General features: G+C 32.0%; 1 protein-coding gene and 1 pseudogene across 3 annotated transcripts; both read right to left on the bottom strand.

The window, feature by feature from the left end:
- Positions 1–438: 438 nt before the first annotated feature.
- On the bottom strand, positions 439–10,033 carry LOC145574518 (uncharacterized). The gene is made up of 2 exons (XM_081632365.1): positions 9,479–10,033; positions 439–1,604 (listed from the first exon to the last, which is right to left on the bottom strand). Exons 1-2 carry the CDS (start codon positions 9,956–9,958, stop codon positions 699–701), a joined length of 1,386 nt encoding a protein of 461 aa, XP_081488491.1. The 5' UTR covers positions 9,959–10,033; the 3' UTR covers positions 439–698.
- A 5,446-nt stretch (positions 10,034–15,479) lies between these two features.
- On the bottom strand, positions 15,480–23,494 carry LOC145574409 (putative pentatricopeptide repeat-containing protein At2g01510 pseudogene; annotated as a pseudogene). Of its 2 annotated transcripts, XR_014098084.1 has the most exons (4): positions 19,360–19,437; positions 19,180–19,282; positions 18,231–18,326; positions 15,480–16,666 (listed from the first exon to the last, which is right to left on the bottom strand). The product of XR_014098084.1 is annotated as a putative pentatricopeptide repeat-containing protein At2g01510 pseudogene, transcript variant X2 (transcript). The 2 variants fall into 2 exon arrangements; XR_014098075.1 differs by lacking the exons at positions 19,180–19,282; positions 19,360–19,437 and adding an exon at positions 20,867–23,494 and having other exon boundaries at positions 18,231–18,321.
- Between the last annotated feature and the right edge of the window lie 1,384 nt (positions 23,495–24,878).

Below are 24,878 nucleotides of genomic sequence, written 5' to 3'. Positions count from 1 at the left end.
ATCCTTCCCCCAAAATATAAGAGTAAGTAACATAAGAGCAATTAAGCCTTTTAATCGTGTTTTTATTGAGAAAAATACAAAATTGATTGAAGTTCACATGCATGTAGTTTTTAACTGGTTAATGCAATGTAACCTAATATAATAATGCTAGTTTTAATATTGTGAACTGATGCAGTGAAAAATATAATTCTACTACACAATTTAATCTCCATTTCTGCTTCTTTACTTACGAAGTATTTACCTATATCTATCAGTAAAGTTTTAAACAGTTTCATTATTGTTGTCATTTTTTGAAAACATTTTTTTGTACTTTTTGACTAGTTTGGTAATTTTTTTTTGGGAAGTAAATCACCTACTTGTTAATTTACAAAAGTTCTTATGATACGGAGTATTAAAATATTTTAATAATCTGGTAATTTCCTGCTCCAATTTCCTCGCATAGCTCTAGCTCCGACTTAATTAGGCAGGCGATTAAAATATTGTAGGAGTGCATTGGTACAGAATGTAATATTATGACACACTCTTGAGAGTAAAGGGAATCATGGATCTTTGTTACTAGCAGAGTACATCAGAAGCACTAATCCTAGGCTTATAATATACAGGACAATAACACATTTGAATATTCTATTCCTGATATGTGTAATGTTTAAAGCTAAACTAGTTACATAACCCATCATGCAGTCTTTTCTAGCCATACATTAACTATCATGCTCATTTGTTTCCTCAATAATTTTGGAGCGATATTTACGAGTTGCTCTTTTTCCATTACCAACCTTCAAGACTGGAGTTTCTTGCTCATCTACCTCCATTTCAGCAGCTTCATTATCTTCTGTGTCCTCTGCACTAATAATTAGAGGGACACTTTTCTTCTGCACTGGTTCCCCCATTGCATGATCAGCCTTTTTGCTAGTATTGAGAGAAGCATCACCATCTTTTTTCTTTGGGTTAAATATTACAGGTTTTGCAAGATCAGCAGGAGCTTCTTCAGGTTCTGACTTGGACTTCTTCACCATATTAAGGAAGTCCGTGTAGGCTTGACAATTACATTCTTCATTCATATCATCTGATGAATCAAATGTATAATGGGTATATCTCAAAGGATGGCGTACATAATCTGGTACCAAGGAAGAATCATGCAGCTGTGAAGACGATTCTTTGAATGAAGGGTAATCTACACCAGAACCTTCTGACATGACAATTTTATCACTATCTTCAGATGCACTGTGATCATCTCTTTTGCAGATGGGCTCAAACCGCACTCGTTTTCCAGCCTTTGAATCCATCTGATCATCTTTTCGCTTCAAGATTGACTTGGGAAGGTTTTCATCTTCAGGTACATTATTCTGGGCACCAGAATTATCATCCTCCATTTGATCAGAAACATGCAATGAATTGAAACTTTTTGCAGTTTCCGCATCTTCTTTAAGTCTGAGCTTTGCAGCCATGTGATTTGCACGTGGGTCTCTGGGGGCCTCCTTTAGTGTTTCAGGGAGCTCATTATAGGAATTAATATTTGATGTATAATCAGTCACATCAGACATGTATAGTCGTTGACCAACATTTTCACTTCCAACAGCCACTTTGTCGTATTCGTCCTCTTCAGCCTGGAAACAAAATAATTCAAAGATAAGATCTCAGACCACACAGACACACACGCAAAATTTATCAATAAAGACCACATTACATAAAACTATGAAAATTGCAGAAGAAAGGGGAAATTTGGTACTTGCAGAAGAAAGGGAAAATTTGGTTCACAGTAGACACAAATAAAGCAGACTAGTATACTACATAGAATCTTCAAAACTATATTGCCTTAAAAAAATAAAGAAAGAAAAAGTTAAAAAGAGCAATCCTATACATTATCAAATCACTAAGATAGTGAAACTTTAATACATTACTTTACAGAACATAAGCTACAATCATGAAAGATTTTAATCAGCTGCCATGAGAGAAGCACGTAAATGAACACATTTACATTCTTGCACATTACACTACCAAATGAGTAAAAAAATAAAAATAAACCAATTGCCAAACATCAATGTAACGATGTCAAACTTTGGCCAGCCCACTAAAATTGTCCATGACCATAACTCAGGACATACAAAATTATCTTGGTGGACTATTCACGACACTTCTACGGCAAACAGGGTGCATTTAATTGACGTGTGCAAGGTCAATTATAAAATATAGCAATATGCAAAGCTCGTCAATTACTCAATTACTCCGGTAATTTTTAAGTAACTCCAACTCTCCATGTTAATTCAAGAATCCATGTATAATCAACATTGAGATTTGAGACACGGGTAAGACGCTTAATGACACATGATTTGGACCATGATCATGCAGCAATATATAACTTTATAAGATCATCAAGTTTGACACTTGGACAGGTACACAAACCTGTGTCTGACACTTCCAACAAAGTTTGAGTAACACAGGTTGTTTATTATTTCCAAAATAATATTACTACATACTTACAAATTATAAAAAGCAAATCATTTACAGGAGAAAACTAATACTATGTATAATATGTAGGTAGCAACAGAAAAGAGTGAACTTTTCTTTTAATGATAAAAGGGAAAAAAAATAACTCATCAAAATGAAACTAGGAAAACTATTGCACACATAATCAATCTCAGCAGCTTAAAACACCATCAAGTCACTTGAAACCCATGGAAACAAGTACATCATAAGTAAAGTAATAAACAAAGGAAATTAAATGCTGGAAACTAAATGTAAGCAGAAATGTTATATTAAGTGCAAAGCAAGCACCACACAAGTACATAGCCATGTAGCAGCAATATTAACCAAGCTAAACTTTCCACAGAATTCTAAACTGAAGGCATTATTGACTTTAAGGCTTATCTCATTATCCTCAAATTAAGCTGAAAAAAATGACCAATATCCACAATAACCTTTAGCAATTTAGATATAAATGATAGAGTTCTTATTCCACAAATAAAAATTCAATATTTCTCACTTAATACATAGATCAGCAATGTTCAATACAGATCTAAAGATATATCTTGCCAATAGTATGAAAACCCAAAAATAACAAAACCTAACGTGGATCGTTAGCCTAGTTCCTTGAGTATGATGTGTTATGTGTACATTCATTTTCTATATGACAAAACACCAAATGCTTGTACTGGTAATGGACCTCCTTCAAATATATAATCAGTTATAAGTTTTATAGCTCATCAGAATGTAACAGCCATTTATGACCTGTTCTATTCTCAGAACGACCGCCATTGCATTCTCTAGACAATATAGAATCCAATACAGTTCTTGGTCATATAATAAAAATGGAATAACTTTATAGACTATCTATTCATTCAAAAACACAAAAGCAACCTTAAATCGAATATAAAGCAACTAGCTGGTATCTACGAGCATATCAACCTATGTCTTCGCATCAATTTGGATTTCAAAAACCACTAATAAAGCTCTATTCTGAAATCAGAAGAAAAACAACTAATTTAAATTGGAGACCTTACTAAAATTTTGAAAGTCAACAGAATATAATTGATATTGAGAAGATTTGAGACAGCTATTCATATTAACTATACGATTATCTAATTACCAATAAATAGTACCACAACAACAAATATTTCTGAATATATATCAAAACAGAGGAGTCACCAATATCAATCGTCAATAAAGGAAATTTGGGTGTTTTTTTTTTTTTTTTTTTTTAAAGTTTGTATTCAATTGTTAATTTTTGTTGCGAGCTTTTATTGTTGATTAATTAGGGATATTTTGGAGGAAGTTCCAGTTTATTATATGCATTTGACTTTGATTTAGTATATACTTGTTTTGTTGAATGCATCTGACTTTGATTTAATTTAATTAGGTTTCTTGAATGAATTTGCCTTTCATTTGATTCAATTAGCTTTGTTTGAATCAACTTGACTTTCATTAGTCAATGTATTTAATGTTGTTGTCTCAATGAAAATATTTTCATTTGATTCAATTTTTGATACATAATATTTTCATTGAGACAACTACATCAAATGAAGTCAAATAGATTTAAAAAAAAAAGTTAGTTGAATCAAATGAAGGTCAAATGCATTCAACAAATATAATTGAGTCAAATAAAAGTCAAATGCATTAAAAAAATCTTATTGAATTTTAGTATATAAGTAATTTTATACACATTTAAAATAGATTTACAAATTGAGGGTGTGATTTGATAGTTGAAGTCTATGACTAATTACTTATATACCTTATTTCAAAAAAAAAAAAAAAAAAAAAAAAAAAACACTTATATACCTTTTTTTTTTTTTTTTAATTTTTATTTTATTTTTTTATTTTTTAAATAGAGTTACTTATATACTTTATTAGTACGATTGAGTGTGTATGTCTAAATTAAGTTAATTAAAAATGATTTGAACAAAATATGTTCAAATAATGTTTAGACAAACACACTCAATCATCGGGGTAAAATTCAAATCTATTAAGGTATGTTTAATTATAGTATATGCACCTTAACAAAATGGACAAAAACTAAATAAATGCACGGAGTAATGCAAATAAAAGTCAAAAATAGAAAAACACCAAATAAAACTTAGATCACAAAATATTGGGAAAATACAAGTATATCATCATTTGAAGGTTATCAATAACTTATCTTTTGCTTCAAATGGTGTGAACAATAAGTGCAATTAGTGTTGTTATCTCAATGAAAATATTTTGTATCAACTATTGAATAGATTCAGGAAAGGCAGACCTTTAGTCATAATCACTAGGTCATCATTTTCATCAAATGGTATGAAAAAGTTGGTTCATTTAATATGGTAACAGAGAGTATATATTGGTATATCAAATATTTAAGATAAGTTAATTTATATTTTTTTATACAAAATATTATCCATTGAGACAACATTAAATGCACGAACTATCCACACCATTTGATGCAAATGATGACCTAAGGGCTATGACTACAAGTATGTCCTTCCCCGAATTTATTCGATTTTAGATACAAAATATTTTCATTGAGACATGAACGTTAAATGCACCGAATATTCACACCATTTGATGAAAATGATGATCTTGGGGCTATGACTATAGGTATGCCCTTCCCCGTATCTATTCGATTTTTGATTCAAAATATTTTACCTTGAGATTAAATAAGAGTAAAAAAATAGAAGAACACTCAGTAAAACTTAGATAACAAAATATTAGAAAATACATCATTTGTATCAAATGATGTGAACTAGGTCATCATTTGCATCAAACAGTGTGAAAAAGTCGTGCATTAAATGTTGTTGTCTCAATGAAAATATACTTAGGTTAAATGAATGTATATTTTGGTATATCAAATATTTAAGATAAGCTTATTTATGTTTTGCTCATACAAAATATTTTCATTGAGACAACATTAAATGCAATGACTTTACACACCATTAAATGCAAATGATGACTTAAGGGCTATCACTATAAGTCTACCCTTCCTTGAATTTATTCAATTTTTAATACTAAATATTTTCATTGAGATAAGAACGTTAGATGCAAAAACTATTCACACCATTTGATGAATATGATGATCTAGGGGTTATGACTATATGTATGCTCTTTCCCAAATCTATTTGATTCTTGATACAAAATATTTTACCCTGATATTTAAATAAGTAAAAAAATAGAAGAACACCAAATAAAACTTAGATGAAAAAATATTGGGAAAATACAAGTTTATCATCATTTGAAGTTCATCATTTGCATCAAATGATGTGAACGGTCAGGTAGAATCAATGAAGATATTTTATATCAAAAATTGAATAGAGTCATTGTGTATGATAAATATACTATATTTATCTTAATAATATTTGAAAAAATATTTATAAGTTTTAGGTTTAAATTTATTTTAATTATTTGTCCAAACTTTATTTAACTTATTTGAACATATATGGACAAGTATATCATATTTTTGTTAAGAAGCAAAAAAAGTTGCTTTAATTTTAGGGTAAAATTTAAATCCGTTAACCGATATTTTGTGATCTAAGTTTTATTTGGTGTTCTATTATAATTTATCTGTCTAAACTTTATTTAACTTATTTGAACATCTATGGACAAGTATATCCTTATTTATATTTTGGTCAAGAAGCAAAGAGATTTGCTTTAATATTGGCGTAAAATTCAAAACTATTAAAATATATTTAATGTTTTATTTGGGCATACTTAAAATAGATCTACAGATTGAGGGTGTGATCTGAATTCTATGATTACTTATATACTTTATCAATATGATTGAGTGTGTAATGTGTATGCTAGCAATTATTAAAAAAATGTTGATTAATTTACAAAAATGTCACTGATAAGCTCTTGTATTTTCCTGATATTTTGTGATTCAAGTTTAATTTGGTGGTCTTCTATTTTTTACTCTTATTTGCATTACGCTGTACACTTATTTAGTTTTGTCCATTTTGTTAAGGTACATATACTATATTAATATATATCTTAATAGATTTGAATTTTACATTAAAGCATGTTTTCTTGCTTCTTGACCAAAATATAATTAAGGATATACTTGTTTTGATCTTGTTGGCCTTGACACCTTGTAACATTTGACGCTTTGAACCTGAACCTACACGAACATATTCTCAATTTATTTGTTTTCCTTGGCTCGACATAAGTTTTGAATGTATATATGGATATCACTTTGAGGTTTTATTTAGAGCTATTTAGGCTCTTTATGAAGGTTTTTTTTTTACTACTCCCTCCGTCACCCAATACAAAGCCTATTTGGGTTTTTTTTTTCATGAGAAACTAGCCTTTTGGCCTGTTCCACGAACGGGTTATAGCTCATTTTATTTTTCTTGAAATGTGTTGCTTATATGTGTTGTATGTGTCGATGATTTTTTTTTGTAATAATTTGTTTAATATTCTTACTTATAATTTGCACGTTAGGAATACAGAAATATTTTAACATTAAATAATTTGTTATTTTAAATTTTATATTAAAAGGGGTATAGAGAGGAGTACAACTCCATTTTCTTACTCAAATTTGCAAGTTAGGAATGCATTAAGACTTTAGCATTCAATAACATTTTATTTTATCTTTTACTTTAAAAGGGAGTATAAAAAGGAAATATTAATGGATGTGTTATGTGGCATATAGGTGAATTATGATGACATGTGTCATATAGATGATTGTGGTTTGTCTTTTTAAATAGTAAGTATAGATAAGGAGATTGCAGATTATTTAAAATTAGTGATTGAGAATACATATGTGCATGTGAGGTTAAAGAGAGATAGAGAGAAATAAAATGTACTTGGGAGTTATTGAAGAGAGGGAAAGATAAAAGTGTTGGGACTGATGTCAAAAGACATCATTAGTGAAAAAAAAAAAAAAAAGATAATAACTCATCAAAATGAAGGTAATATTATCAAAAAATACTACCTTTAAATAGAAATAGGCTTTGTATTTTAGTTTACCGAAAAAAGAATACATGCTTTGTATTATGTGACGGAGGGAGTATGGTTTAGCCAATGAGTATTGCCTTAATAGTTATAATCGAACACAACTCTAATTAAAATCTATGTAATTGCAACCTATCATAATTGTGAAAATCACATTTTTTTTTTAACTTTTTTAAGACACGATATATATGTCATAAAAAAAAACAAAAACAAAATTATTTAACATATTGAAATCATAATATTTCAGAGGTGACAACAATGGAAACCACTTTTTGTGGCTTCGTATTTTTGGTTTTTTATTAGTAAAAAGAAAATACAGACTACTTATTTACCTGATCTTGATAAATTACATATATTTTTTTTAGCATGTCACGAAAATACTAAAGTTGAGTACATCATCAATTTATAAGAGGGGTCATCATCTTTTTTTTATTTTATTTTATTTTTATTTTTTAACTTTGTTTTTTTTGTTACTACTTACAGCTTTAATTAAATTGATGAATGCATATTAAAATCTATACTATATATTAAAAGACGTTTCTAAACCAGCCTATATGCCACATGGTGCCCTCCTCCATTAATCGAGTCTTTAAACGGACAACCTTAAGTTTAAAAGCTAAAGTGTAGCCACTAAGCTATCACCATATTATATGTCATTTTACCAAAACTAAATATAAATAAGGATTTCAATCATAGAATTAATGCAGTAACTTAGGGCACTAATAACTAGTTTACAAATTATAACAAGCAAATCATTTACAATAGAAAACTAATACTATGTACTACGTAGCAACATAAATGAGTAAAAACTTCGCTTTTAATGATAGAAGGGTAAAAAAAAAAAAAAATCATAAAGATGAAACTAGGTAAACTAATGTACATATAATCAATATCAGCAGATTAAAACACCATCAAGGGACATGAAACCCAAAGAAACAAGTACAACATAAGTATAGTAATAAACAAAGGAAATCAAATGCTGGAAACTAAATGTAAGCAAAAATACATATTAAGTGCAAAGGGAGCACCACACAAGTACATACTACATAGCCATGTAGCTGCAATATTAACCAAGCTAAACTTTCCACAGAATTCTAAACTAAAATAATTATTGACTTTAAGGCTTATCTCATTATCCTCAAATTAAGCTGTGAAAAATGACCAATATCCACAATAACCTTAGCAATCTTAGATATAAATGATAACGCTCTCATTCCCAAATAAAAATTCAATATTTCTCAATTGATACAGAGATCAGCAATGTTCAATACAGACCTAAAGATACCTATCTTGCCAATAGTATGAATACCCAAAAATAACGAAACCTAACATGGACCGTTAGCCTAGTTCCTTGAGTATGATGTGTTATGTGTACATTCATTTTCTATAAGACAAAACTCCAAATGCGTATACTGATAATGGACCTCCTTCTTATTACTGCTGCCATTGCATTCTCCAGACAATATAGAATCCAATACAGTTCTTGGTCATATATTTAAAATGAAAACATCTATTCATTCAGAAACATAAAAAAGCAACCATACATCAAACAAAAAACAACTAGCTGGTATCTAAGAGCATAACACCTATATGTCTTCACATCAATTCTGATTTCAAAAATCACGGATAAATCTCTATATATACTGATAGCAGAAGAAAAACAACTACTTTAAATTGGGGACCTTATGAAAATTTTGAAAGTCCACAATACATGCTTGTAATTGACAAGACTTACAACAGCTATTCAATATAAACTAAACGCTTAACTAATGACCAAATACCAATATAAACTATACAATTAACTAATTACCAATGTAAACTATACGTTTAACTAATTACCAATATAAACTATACAATTAACTAATTATCAATATAAAATTATAAACCATACGATTAACTAATACCAATATAAACTATACGATTAACGAAGAACATTAATGACTATGTATTGAAACAGAGCAGTCATCATATCGATCATGTCATACGTTGTAGAACCAATATCAATCATATCAAGTAGTTGAACCAACACAATCACATGAGAAAAGGAGAAAGAAAATACCTCAAAATCAAGGGTACAATCCTTTCCAATAGAATTCCTAACATCCAATTCATCATCATCACCACCCACATCCTCATTACACTGATTCAACACCATGACCTCGCTAGAACCCTCGCCGCCATTGTTATCGAGCTCGGTAAGATCCTCTTTGAGCTCCTTACCACAACCCAAATCATTAAGGTTAAAATTGGAGCTAGGGTTTTGGTGAGATGAAACTGATTTACCCTTTGCCGCGAAGAAGAATTTATCGACGTTGGTGGGAAGAAAAGCGTCGTTAACAGCGGCGTTTTCGTGGTGTTCTTGGGTGGGGATGGAAGCGTCGGATTGTGGAGGCCATTGACGGTTTTGAATTTCATCGTCAGTGAGACACCAAAGAGAGGAAGTTAGGGTTAGGGAAGATGAAGATGAAGAAGGAGGAGAAGAAGAAGAGGAGAGAGAACCAAATGTTTTGTCAACACGAACTCTGAAACTGTCCTCCATTGTTGGAATAATTTGAAGCTTTTTTTTTTTTTTTCTGAATTACTGAGGTTTATTTGCAGAGAGCTCCTTATTGGAGTACGGAATACTGTTTAATCTAATACGGAGTACGAAGTATGAAGTAATAATGGCTATGACTTGTGAATTATGATGATACGAATTTATAAGATGAAAAAGTTATAGGATGAAAAATGGTCAATTGACCAGATTGGTAAATAAAAAAGACCCTTAGTGACAAATTGGTAAAAAAACTTACTCCGGCGATAATTTGGTAAAAAAAGCTAAATATATGCGACAATTTGGTAAAAAAAAAAAAACTACGGCGACAATTAGCCCGAAAAATCTTATTTTTGTCGACAAACTCTTTAAAAATCTTAATTTAATTTTTTTTTTTTTTTTTTGCGTTTTTAAATTTATTTTTCCCATTTAAGATTTTGAATTACTATGTCATCCCCTTTTTAGTTTGCTAAATCCCAATACCAATTTTTTTTAACCCCTTTTTAAAAGAATTTCGTTAATAAGGGGTATGAAACTTAAGTGAAATTGATACTTCAACATTTTTTTTTTCTTGAAATTGTTATTTCTATTAAAAGGGTTGATAAAAAAAAACATGAAAAACGAACTAAATTAAGCATTCATGATTACTTTGTCGGAAATTTTTGTATTTTTTGGGTTAATTGTCGCCTGAGATTATTTTATTTACCAAATTGTCACTTGGGGTTATTTTTTTTTTACCAAATTGTCGTCAAAATTATTTTTTTTACCAAATTGTCGCTAAGGGTCTTTTTTATTTACCAATCTGGTCAATTGGCCGATGAAAAATTAATGGGGAATTTTAAATAATCGTCTTATCATATCATATAACTAATATATAAAGCTAAACTTTTAGCCAGACGACGAGACAGCGACACTTGACATTCTAACTTTTCGACAAGTGTCGTGCCACGTAGGATATATAGAGTTAAATAAAATTCAATTTGTAGGATAAAAAAAGGTAATTTAGAATTTTATTTTAATCAAATTTGGATAGAATTTTAGGATAAAATTGTTAATTTAGAGTTTCATTTTTGATAAAGTACCAATATTTCATATGCACAAATTGAATTATAATTTTATTCAAAAAAAAAAAATTTAGATTATAACTCTCATAAATTATCATATAAATTTATTTTTTGTATCATAATATTTTTTTGGAGCGAAGGAATTAGCTCAAAATGTACCACATCCATGGTTTATGATATATTCTAATCAATTAAAATAATATACTTCACAATCTAATATAATTTTATTACTGTGTGTAAACCTGTCAATCAGGTCGGGTCACGAGTCATTTCAGACAGGGTTAAAAAATATTTTTCACCAATATTATTATTATTTGTCATTACATATCTACCAGTTTAAATCGTTACAAAAACACATCAATTCCTAACTAATTTTGTATCAATGATATGTTTTAAAATTTGACATATAGATTAAAATATATCTTTAAATTTAATAAACAACCCGGGCATCGCACGGGTACAAATCTAGTAATAATTAAGAGTAATAAAGTACTTCAGTTATTTCCTCTCCTTTCATCTCCTCTCCTCTCCTCCTCTCTTCTAGGGTTTCTCCAAAATCTTGGCCGTTTAGGCCGGAAATAGTCTAATTTCTTCGGAAATTGGACTATTTTCGACCCTTTTCCTTTAATTTTATTTAGTTTTGCAATTTGAATTTCAATAAATCTATACAAGTAGTGTAGATATTTGTCCGTCTCCCTATGGTGGAGTCGTTAGTTTTCGTTAGTTAGTTGTTTGTTTTTGTTTAGGGTTTGTTTGTGTATTAGGGTTCATAAAAAAAGTAATCATCTTTTGCCCTATTGTCAGTTCTTTGGTAAAGATTTGTTCGGGATCGTAACGATTGTCAAATTTTCAAATGCGTTCAGGCGAATCAGATGAGAATCATCCTTACGGCTATAACAAATCGTTAGATCGTCTCTCCGAAAAGGCTGTATATTTCAGCGATGTGTGCGAGAGATGTACCACAGTGCAAGATCTTTTCAACAATCATAGCTATGATGAAGGAAAACCTAATTTGATTCAATTTTATGTATTTGTTAATTTAGATTTCATTTGTAGATGTCGGATGGCTTTTTATTAATGAATTGATTTGTTTCAAAAAAAAAAAAAGTACTTCAGTTTTATTTCAAAAAAAAAAAAAAAAAAAAAAAAAAAAACTTTATCGGTTTTGTAATAATGCAACACTTGACTATAATTTTTATCAATATATATAAAAAAATTATATTATCATGTTTAAAATACTCCGTTTTTTTAAAAGAATCATATAAAATACTTTTTGATTAGTTACAAATATTTTTATTAGATCAAGTTTTTACACTTTATAATAATACTCTATCCTTTCATAATAATTACAACACTAGTCTTTTCATCCGTTTTATAATAATTGCAACACTTCTTTATTTGATAAGAACGCATTATTATTTTATTATTTTTCTCTCCTACCAACTCCACTTACATTATTTTTATTTACTCCGTATTATTTTCTCTCTTATTAACAATTAAATATATCTCCATTACTCCGCTATACTTTATATTGTAAAATTACTCTTTTGGTCCACACTCGATAATTTTCCTACAAATTTGTGCAATCCCTACTATTGCAATTATTATGAAACGGATGAAGTATATAATTACAAGTATTAATGATCAAAATTGTGGACCAGCATGTGTGCCGATGAAAGTGTTTCGATTATTATGAAACGGAGGGAGTATAGTTGATGGATTTGTGTTTAATTGTTCATAGAAGAGAGAAATAATAATTTATATGTATATAAAAAAAGTAGTGTAAGATGTTTGGTCGGAGGTAAAAGACATGAGAAATTCCATTTCTTAGGAAATTTTCCGTTAAATATGGGTGTGTTGTTTGGTTGACATAAAATTATCAAATTGGGGGAAATGTCATTTCCAAGGGAAGTTTCAATTCCCGTATAACATGAGAATTCACTTACCAAGCCCCCCTTGGTAGGTTACATTTCCGTGATTATTGTGAACTTTACTCGCATTATCTATTACATAATTTAATAGTCATGTTTTTGAACTTTTGACCACAACACTTCAAACTCTTACTCCCTCCATTTTTAAATACTTGTTCCATTTCTATTTTTTGCACCATTCATTTGTCCTACTTTGTCTAATGTTTGTGATTTATACATAGGAAAAAATATAGTCTTGTGGGTACTTGTTGGAATCATCTCAATGAATATATTATTAATTTTCAATTGTTAGAATTTATACTTATTGATAATTAAAGATATTAGTGATCAAAGATTAGCATCGGCATGCGTATCCAAGAGAAATAGAGCAAGTATTTAAAAACGGAGGGAGTAATCCTCAATTTCTGTCAACTTCACTTTTAGTTTTTAATTTTAAAATTTTTTTAAAAAAAACTATATCAATTTCTATTATAACTTTCTATAGCATCTTCATATTTTATAATTTCGTACTAAACAAAATTAATAACTCCCATAATCATATATGCAAAAATAAATTAATATTACAGTGTATAGTAACATAAAATCATTTAGATATACGATTAATATATCTCGTGCTTTAGTACGGGTACACTCTAGTAGAGTAGTAGTTAGCACTAATAATTTAGTCTCTTTCTTTCTCTATCCAAATTAGTTACTCCCTTCGTCCCCTTTTTACATTCCTGCTTTCCTTTTTGGGTATTCCAAAATTATATTCCTTCTTTCCTTTTTTAGTAAGTATTTTTTTTTCCAAATATCCCAAATTATCCCCTCCTTTTCTGTTTTGTAATTAATGCTCACTCTTACTGTCCTATTCTCACTTTTATTTTCCTCCTAAAAAAATTCAGAATCCTTGGGTCTAGATTTAGATGAATATGATTGGTTCTTAATTTTCCAATAGGAGCATGTTATTGGTTTTTTTTTTTTTTTTTTTTTTTTTTTTTTTTGTGTGTGCAAAGGATTGATGACACGGCATCATTAAATATTAATATATCTTTGTTTTATTCAAAGACATCATTTAATGTTTTGTACTTCCCATTGTGTTTTTTTTTTATTGTTATTTGTTTTATTATTAGTTCCTTAATTCCCGTGTAATTTTACAAACAAGAATGTAAAAAAGGGACGGAGGGAGTAATCTAAATACGTAGTAAAAAATAATCAAGCTAACCATAAAACATCGTAAATCAATTCATAGGAAATTTAAGTTCCTATATTATCAACCAAACAAACTTAGGTCAATTCCTAAGGAAATGGGTAAAGGAAATTATTTCCCATGAAATATAACTTCTTATGGGAACATTAACCAAACAATATCTAAGTGGGTTGGTAAGAGAGTTTTAGGAGAATATTAGTAGTGGATCATTACCAAATAAGGAAGTGTTGCAATTATTGTAAAATGATGTAAAAGGAAAATGTTGCGATTATTACGAAACATGTAGTATAAGGTTTGTTCCTTAAATGACTATGAGACTACAACTCTACACTAATAAAAACTACTTTGAGTCATACTACTTGTCTCTGTCATCAATTCACTCAACCAAAACTTAAAAAATAAAAAATGGACACGGGGCAAACAATTAGGGATGGGGGAGTAGCTGCTTTGGCTTTGTTCACAAATGCATGCAGTATAGTGACTCCGATTGCACAGTGCTCACTAATCGTACAATTTTAAAAGTACAACCTTAAAGTTAAGTGCAAAATTGGATTATGTAAGTTGTTTTATGCTTTTAGCTAGCAAAAAAAATGAGTTGGATACAAATCCTCATCAATGTTCATGCTCTTATACTTGTCTTTTAAAATCATCGTGTAATGTCCAACAAAAATTACTATAAGAAAACTACTACGGAGTATAAAATAGGTTAAAAGTTACTTGAAAGGGCTAAAAAGTTAACCTAATGACTTGTTTTCATTGTCCTGTTGAGGAGATTTACAAGATTTCAATCTTACGGAGTTAGAAAGTTGGCATTACAATTTGTTTCAGATTGTCACATTAAGGCTTAAAACATGTTTTGTTGACTATGTAGACTAGAGTTGAGAAGCGGATATCAATTTTTTTTTTTTTTTTTTTGACAAAGTGCAACTCAAAACAAACAGAACCTACTACAAGTAACTAATTATCTGACGTCTCCTAGCTAAGGTAGCCAAATGATGAGCAGGGAGAACATCATCTCTAGTAACCTTCTGAACGACACAAACTTTAAACGAAGAAAGGATGTCCCGAAGTTGTTGCTGAATCCAAAAAGTAGAGACATCCTTCCACGGCCGATACAGAATAGAAACCGATAACATACAGTCAGTGTGAAGAAGGACACGAGAATAACCACGTTGGAGAGCCATCTTAAGACCAAAAAGACAAGCCTGAAGTTCTGCTTGAAAAGCCGAAAGCGCAAAACAGGCTCGAGCCGCACCTCCCAAACTGTTAGCTGTGTCTAGGGAATAAAAACACCAACCTATTCCTGCTCGACAATCCTTTGATTCCCAAGCACCATCCACAATAAGAGTTACAGTAGGAGAAATATTAGCATTTCCTACAAGATGAAAGGAACGCTCCTGAGAGCCAAACCCAGAGGGAGGGGAGTTATCTAAGGGAGAGAACTCCCTAGCAACCTGGCTCCGAAGAGTCCAATCTTGAGCAATTTGAAAAACTACCTGAGGGGAGCAACTCGCCTGTCTGAATCGAATGTGATTTCGAAGAATCCAAATGGCCCAAGCAAAAGATAATATAGAATCCAATCCATCCCAATTCTTTAAATTTATAACATAGAAAAGTAAAGAACTGAACCACTGATGAAAGGAGCTATCGGAGTGTGGAAGCCGAATACCTAGAGGACCACAGAGCCAAATCCGACGAGTAAAAGAGCAGTGAAGGAATAAGTGCTCTATAGACTCAGGGGCCTGAAGACAAAAGGAACAAGACGGATCAACCGGGCGACCCTTAATCCTTAAAATATCTTCTGTAGGAAGAGCGTGCGGATATCAATTTATAAATCTTGTATGATGTAATTATAAGATCTAGGTTTTTCTTCCTGTTTTCAATTGAGTTACAACCTTAATATTTCAATCTCCATTAATACTGAAGTTAGAGAAAAATAAAAAAGGCACAAAGGAATACATCAGCAACAATAATAATTCGGGTAACAAGGACAGATTCACAGGACAATTAGCCATCGGAAGAGTAAATCTGCAACAAAATTTGCCTCCCCAGTTGCTTAATTTTTGTGACAGATGCACCACAAGAAACCTGCTAACATCATTCAAGGACTGCATTGACATACTATATATCATATACAGCAACACCCACAAATGGCTCAGAAAGGGAGTTCGTAGGCTAAAATATCAACTATTCTGTAGATATCAAAGCTTGTCGTAAATAAGCAGAAGCCTTCCTTCATCTGCTGGTAGCATTCTTGTGGTTCCTTCCTCAGGGTCTCGAAAGGCATAAATCTCCACTTACTGTAGTTTGAAAACATTTTGATGTCACTCATGTCTGGAGAGCAAAAGATCGCCCATTAAAAGCAGTAAATAAATGTCTTTTTCACCAGAATTTGCAATTTTTGAAGGGGTCCTCCAACAAATTTCTGACCAGACTCCATCTACTTACTTCACGCATATAGCTGCAGAATAAGCTATCTTGATCGCATCTTGACTTGGATTATTTGACCAGTCTCCCTCCCTTACACCACCTGTACCAAACAAAGGGCTAATTATAATACAACATTCCTTCTAACCAGAATAACACACTAAAGTGAGTCACTAAACCCCTGGGCACGAGTAGTTGATAGTATGCCATTCCTTGGCCCCGAAAATTTTCTAATCCTAAAGGAATCACATATGAAACAATCACGTCAATCAGTAAATCAAAGCAAATGCATATACATCTTTTTAAGATTTGACCTGAATTCTGAAAGAAATCAAAGATCATACGAAGTCAAGAGCTCAGTGAGCCAAGGCCAGATTGTTAAATATCAAAATGTCTGCAAAAAATACAGCAATTTCAAATAATTCTCAATTCTCAATGACTATAAATCTCTCTTTGTAGCTGCTTCCTTAAACAAAAAAAGCTATAAATCTATAATTATCAAAATGATCGAAACATGAAAAGCATAATAAGCATTCCGGCCATTCCCAGCACATAATCTCCTGCGTTAGCAAGACTAAACATAAAGTTGATACTTCAGAACCTAATCAAGCTAGCTGATATATTCCAAAAATCTAAATGTAATTTATGCAGATTCTGCTTAGATGATATATTTACTAGGGTTTGAACTCTCTTCCCCTCTCTCTAGCCTGGAAAGCATATTCAAACTTCACACTAATTATCAACGAGCTTGTCCCAGTTTATCAAATGGTAAACAAATTTTGTTTATCACTATGATAAACTTGTATTTTCTGAATCATCAACAACAACCCATGCCAAATACAAATATATAATCACTTCTAGAAGCATAGTATCAAAGTGACAAAGTAGGTATCATAATCATATTAAAAATTTAGAATGTAACATTGCCTTTATCATCTGATTGAAGTCTTTGTATGTCACACTTATTATGATTAACACTTTCCTCAGCTGTGAGAAAACAAAAATAGGTAAGAGTCATGTGTGATGTTCCACTCCTCAATAGAAATATAGCAATTTCCATTCTCACCCAACCGGAGGAAAGGATGGAAGACTTCTTTTTCTAATACAGCCATATAATATCTGTATTATTTCCATCTTTGCAGTGAGGGTTACATCTACTGTCCTGTTGCCTACACCTCTTTAGAGTTCCAAAAATGTAATTTGGAGTACAAGTATAGGTGAGCCTGGAATGGTAAAGGGTTACTTGCCTAGATTATTCTTTTAAAGATGAGAAGAGTAGTCTGTAATCATCATGTACAGGGGTCTTTACACCAACCCTGATGGAAGTTTTTTCCAATTTCCTGCAAACTCTATTTAACTAGTCCATTGATGAGAAGGGGCTAGGGAAAGCTTGAACCCAATTCCTACAGTGATGAATATAAGCGCAATTGAAATTCCCGGGGTTAAATTAAAATTATACTAATGCTTAGTTCTGTTCTCCTTATCTACTTTTTTCAGGAAAAAATAATTCAGATAAGATAAGTTCCAATAAGGCCTAAATTAGGGCTAACTATGTTCAATTTATAATTAAAATAAGTTCTGCTAAGTTTAATCAAATTAAATAAGTGAAAAATAGGTAAATAGAACACACCATAAATAATTAAAGAAGCAAAAAATGGACTACTTACAGGCCCCTTTCAGAACATTGATCATGTTACAAGTGATGCCTCTAACTACAAGGCGAAAAGTCTGCTTCATACCAACATATTTGGCATACTTCTGCACTAATCCCATAAAATAAAAAAGGTGAGGTAGCTCTTAAGGTGAAGAAAAAAAAAGAGTAGAAAGCAAGAAGGCAAAAGAAATTAGCAAAAATATTTGGAGATATTCCATATGTTGGCACATTCTATGTAATCCAAGGGAAATGTGCTTATCAATTAAAAAAAAAAAAAAAAATTTGAAATTTCATATTTGATAAGAAGCATGTGCATTTGCTGACCATCCAATTAACACATGAGAACTAAACCCGTTAGACTAATTTTCGAAAAATGATAAATTGATTTTCTTCATATTATGGTAATTGCATCACATAGCATTTACTTTGAAAATCACTTCCACAACTTAAACGAAACTAATTCTCCTTTTCACCCAAAAAGAAACACAAGATGTCAAAGACAAAAAGTAATACACATAGTTACACAAGAGGCATGGAGGTCATAATGGTAGTAAAACTGCTGGCTGCATATAGCCACATGGCCAAACCAACTCATCCAAATACAAAAATCTCAAACATTAGATTCACATCATTAACAGGACTAATCACTGCATCGTGACTGTCAATCTCTTCACTTGAAGAAAAAAAAAAAAACCAAAATTTCCAGCACAAATTATTTTTAAATTGATGGAGATGAAATGGAGGTTTGACAGGTAAGATAGGATTGAGAAGCTCACCATAAAGATAAATGGAAGCTCACCATACAGATATCGATGGAAGCTCACTATAATGCTACTGATTATAACATTTCTTATTTCCCCTGACACAATTTAAACAAGAGACCAGTTTCATGCATGTGAACCAAACTATTTGCAACAAAGGCCAAGAGAAACTTATGGAGAAATTATAAAAATAAGGTGTACATTTCAGAAGTTCAGAATCTTGCAATTTGTCTTTCCTTTTTGATGCACAGCCTAACTAACCATCTGGAAGAACCACTAAATGTTCTCTTCTGAAATTGAGATACTGTAATATTCAACACTGTATTAGACATTATTTCCAAAACCATGATGTACAAGTTGTCAAAAAAGAAAAGACTTAACCTGTTCTCAATGTAAATTTGCTTCACAGACATCATAGCCATACTCTTATAGTTCCTTTTTCTTGAAAACTCATTATACTGCAACAAAAATCATTTCAGATTGGAGTAGTTCATTATTCTAACAAATTCAATGGGAAAAATACTCCATAGTCAGTAATAGTATTAGTTCCAAAAGAAACACATTCTCAGTTAAAGCCAAACCCAACAGTAGTATTAGTGATAAACTGATAACCATCTTAACAACACCAATAGCAATGGAAAAAGAAGACAAATGCTCTATAACACCCCAAAGTAAAAATGAGGAAGGGAGAAAACCTTAGCTTTCATAAGTATTTGGAGGGGGGGGGGGGGTATTTATTCTCCACAGGGAAGTCTGAAAAAAGCCGTTAAATCTAACACGAAGAAGTGAGTAACTAGAATTTTCAAAGGTTTTTGCCACATACCTTATGTGAGACAAATAATTTGGCAATTGAGAATAATAACATTTAATCTTGTTACACTGTCAACCAGGATATATTTGACCACAAAATGCAGTAGTGTTGAGCTAAAGAAGTGTTTTCTATCCTTAGACATCAACAAAATATCCTGAACAACTAATCGATTTCTCAAGATCTTTACAATCCTCTACAATTGTGCATAACTAAAACGATTCAATATACTTCTCAAATGTAATTTGCCAGCAACAGACAAACTATGATATCCTTATTATTATTTTTTTAACAGTTCGGGACAAAGCACAAGTTGAATTCTATGCTGCCCAAATTCCCATGCACCCCTCTCCCCTTCCCCCCCCCCCCCCCCACAAAAAAAAAAAAAAAAGGTATACTCCCTCTGCCACCCTTGAATAGACCACGTGTGGTTAGAGGTCATCTGTGACAAAATTGGCTAGGTGTACCACAATATCAGTTAATTGCCCTTAATAATTTCAACAATTATTGAGAATAAGCAAATGATTATGATAAAACGCATCAAATTCTCTTTTTTTGTAAGAAAAGTATCGGAAATTTCATAAATTATTAGTGCATATGATGAGTGGCCTATTATTTTGGGACATACCAAAATAGATATGTTGTCTATTAAAGAGCAACGAGGGAGAATAATATAGGTTGCAAACCTAATGTCTTCAAGCTTACAATCACTTAGAAGGGCTCAGAATATGCTAATTCAAGATTACACTGTTGGCAGTGAAACAGAGGTCTAACAATCAAGAATCTCATCTAAGCAAGCATAGTTGGAGATTTAGACAAGATTACAGCTTACAACCTATTGAAAAGTTCTAGCTCTAAACCACCTGCATCAAGAAAACATAAAACATAGCCAAATTCAAGAATTCTATGACAACAAATCTAAAACTATCATTGGTGAATGCAGTGAATCAAACTAATTTTTCTAACTTTGATTTCTTTTAGGATGATAAGAACAAGGCCTAAGGGACTTAATTGAAATATAGGCAATAATCAATGTAAATTCAACCTGAATATATATATTTTTTACTTAATTGTACTCACCAATAATCACCAATAATCGCCACAAGAACAATGCCCATCTTTGAAATGGTGGAATCGACTGGAGTCCCTCACTGTAATCTCCCTCCCAACTACCTTAGAGATGATCTTGATTGCAGCATGGCAATCGGAACAAGCCCTTAGATTCTTCATCACTAATATTGGTGAACCTTCAGGGGTGCTGATCAATGCAAATGCTATAGCTATGCGTTCACTATGGTATTTTAAACATTCTGCTCTAGTATCTTCATCCCAGTTATGAAGGGTACAACTAGTATCTGGTCTATAACCTTCCTCTTCCATTCTCATCGATAAGGACTCAATTTTCCTTCTGATGTCCTCCCATCTCGGATGAGACTTGTCATTTGCTGAGAAAATGTGCATCTTGTGGTTGATTTCCACCCAGCTATAAGCAGGTGGCTTCTTAAGTCCTCGTTCTCTCATTGCTTTCTTCACCACAGCAACTTTATCCCACTGACCAGCTTCCGCGTAAATATTTGACATGTTTACATAAGCAGAGGCATCTCTCACCTCCATCTTGAATAGCTGTTCTGCAACTTCTTTTGCCAGCTCTTGGTTTTTATGGATCCTACATGAGTTCAGAATGGATGAAAGCATAATTTCATCTGGGTTGAAGGGCATTTCAGACATCAGTTTCTTTGCTTGTCCAAAACGTCCACTTCGGCATAAGATATCAATCATAGTGACATAATGCTCTCTCCTAGGCTCCATATGGTACAATTTAGTGATACTGTTGAAATACCTTATTCCTTGATCAACAAGCCCACAATGGCTACAAGCAGTTAGGACATTAAGAAAACTTACCGGGTCTGGGCAAAGACCCTCTGAAACCATTTCCTCAAATAACCCAATGGTACCATAACCATCTCCATTCTGAGCATAGGCAGAGATCATGGCATTCCACGACACTATATTCCTTTCAGTCATCTCTTGGAAAGCCTTGATAGCATCTCTCATAGAACCACATTTTGCATACATATCAAGCAATGCACTTCCACAAAACACATTGGAAAAATATCCTGACCTATACACCAAAGAATGCAGCTGTCTTCCAAGCGAGAGTGAGGCTAAACTAGCAGTAGCCCTTAAAATACTGGAAAAAGTTGCTTGATCAGGGTTGACATGTTCCCTGCGCATTTTGATGAATACATCAAGCCCTTTTTCATGGTACCCCGTTTGTACAAGAGCAGATATCACTGCTGTCCATGGGACTGTGTCCTCGTGTGAGAGAGATTGGAAGATCAGATTAGCCTCCTCAAACCGTCCACATCTAGCATACATGTCTAAGAGTGCATTTCCTACTTGAAGTTCTGATGATGCTGTTGTCACAATACACTGGGAATGAATTTGTCTACCCATTTCCAAATTAAGTGTATAAGCTGCAATACTTAACATAGTAGAAAAGGGAAAATTATTCCTATCAAATTTTGTCCCCTGCAAATCCTGGAAAAGTTTAAGAGACCTCTCATAGTTCCCTTCCCTTGCATGGCCGGTTATGATAATGTTGCACGAAACACCATCGACTTCAGTCATTTCGTGGAAAAGTTTCTCAGCTTCCTTTACATGGTCATGTTTTGAATAAAAATCAAGCAAAGCATTGCTAACAAAAACATTCCAAATAAAATTTGTTTTCACCACAAAACCATGAAGTTGCTTGCCAAAAATTATGTCCCCTAACCCAACAGCAGCACTTAAAACTGCAGTGAAGGTGAACTCAGAAGGTCTGAAACCCATTTTCTGCATTGTCAGAAAAAGATCAGCAGCTTCTTCATTTAACTCCACATTTGCATACCCAGTAATCATTGCATTGTAAGTAACAGAATCTCTTTCTGACATTTCATTAAAAAGCCTTAAAGCTAAGTCCAAGCAATGACACTTGCAATAACAACCCAACAAAGTATTGCACACGACACGAGCTGAACTAAACCCCATTTTTAAAACATGAGCATGTACTTGAATCACTTGGTACATACAATCATTATTGTCGAAACCCGACAACAATGTAGCAAAAGTAACAGAATCCAGCATAGTCATAGACCTATACATATCAACATAAAGCTTAAAAGCATCCAAAGGGTATCCACGGTTAGCATAACCGCCAATCAAAATGGTCCAAGTAACAGTAGTTCGAGCATACATTCCATCAAACAATTGTCTTGCAGTAACAAGATCACCAGACTTGACATACCCTGAAATCAAGGTGTTCAAAGAGATTACATTTCTGTTAGGCATTTCATCAAACAGTTGGTGTGCTTTGGAAAGTTGACCTGTTTTAATGAGTTTTTCAATCTGGAAATTAGTGCGGCTTGTATTCGGGTCAAAACCCGTTTTGATGATTCGAGCATCAATGACATTTTTGGTGTTGGATGTTTGGGTTCGAATGCAAGAGGATAGTTTGTGGACTGCCTTAGTCCAATAATTATGGTTCATCAGAGACTTGAGCACTGAGTAGTTTGCGACAAATGATTAATCTCAACCTGAGAAACATGCAGCAATGCTGCCACTACTGCAATTTGTTCATCACCACTGTTGCTGCCTAGCAAAATTGAGAAATTCAAATTGGCTCACTTCATTGATAGCAGATTAGTTTTTCCAAGGAGGAATTGGGGGTAAATATCTTTATTTACTCGAAATTAGAGTATAGCTTTTTTTTTTTTTTTTTTTTTTTTTTTTTTTTTTTTTGAGCCTAAAATTTGTTATATATTTAAATAAAATTCTTAATATTAAAAGATGTTATAAAGTAGAGAGAAATATAAGAGAGATTGATAGAGAATATATCAGTGTATTTCTATTCCATATAATGAGGTATATATAAATACAATATATTAGGGTTTGAATGGATAAAAATATAAACCCTAGATCTAGATTGTTCCGGAATGATACAAAGGAGGATAATGGATATCCACAAATATTTCATAACACTCCCCCTTGGATGTCCATTATCGAAGATTGTGCCTCATTAAAACCTTACTACGAAAAACCCTGTGGGATAAAAACATAGTGAAGGAAAAAGAGTACATCATTCTTCGTAATACGCTCGAGATGCTGCCTCACAAAAACCTTACCAGGAAAACCCAATTTGGGACAAAACCATGGTCAAGGGAAAAAGAGTGCAGCGCGTATTTTCTCCCCCTGATGAATACATAACTTGAGATCTTCTAGTGTCGCAACAATGAATCCAATATGTTGCATATCTTCTAATAAGTTGGTAAAATATCACTTGTTGATCTTCGACTCTCCTAAGCTGAAGTTGCATCTTCAATTCTTCAAGTCTTCACGTGAACATGTGAAGTGTCTTCATATCACCATATATGTGTTTATCACTAATATCACCATTCCAAATCTCTATTTAATAGTTGATTAAAAAGGTTAAACTCATGCGGTTATGACTTCTTCTAGAAGTCGTTAATAATAAATATTGGTGATCATTATTTGATTTAACATTCATTAATAATAATTTGATGACAAAACTTGATATTATTAATGTCATTCTTCAATCTCATATGAATTATAATATAACATATGTAATTATGTACGCAAATCATGGTTCTTCTGGACCATGAGAAAACATTCTCGCGCATAAGTATTCCATTGATATTATTTAGATGTTTCATGATTGACCGGATAGCTCTCTTGTAAATACAAATAGTAAATCTTACTAACTCTCATATGCTCAAACTTCAAGTTGAGATGTCAATAATGTAGTCACATAGACTTTTCAATAGTTTGATAATAATTGCAATATTCAAGACATAAAAATTTGTAGGGTTGGACATTTAATACGTCGTATATAAGTTCTTCAGGAACTTCTTTTACATGATTCATAACATGTTATTCAATAAGTGTCATCAATAATTTCATTACAATTATAAGCCCATTGGAATATAAATATCTCTTTCTAATTTTTCATCAAAGTTGTAAATATGTCTTACTATACTTTGAATGAACATTCACATACACCACAACCATTGTAAGAAATTAATCCATGCAATAT

The sequence above is a fragment of the Chenopodium album genome, chromosome 1 (assembly GCF_948465745.1).
Source record: "Chenopodium album chromosome 1, dcCheAlbu1.1, whole genome shotgun sequence".
NCBI lineage: Eukaryota > Viridiplantae > Streptophyta > Magnoliopsida > Caryophyllales > Amaranthaceae > Chenopodium > Chenopodium album.
The sequence above is the reverse complement of the archived record's forward strand: the minus strand, read 5'-3'. Positions and strand labels throughout refer to the sequence as shown.

Excerpts from the sequence above, each read along its gene's own strand:
- LOC145574518 (XM_081632365.1), bottom strand. The coding sequence starts at position 9,958 with ATGGAGGACAGTTTCAGAGTTCGTGTTGACAAAACATTTGGTTCTCTC. Across the intron at positions 1,605-9,478 it reads ATTGTACCCTTGATTTTGAG|GCTGAAGAGGACGAATACGA; the intron begins GTATTTTCTTTC and ends TTTTGTTTCCAG.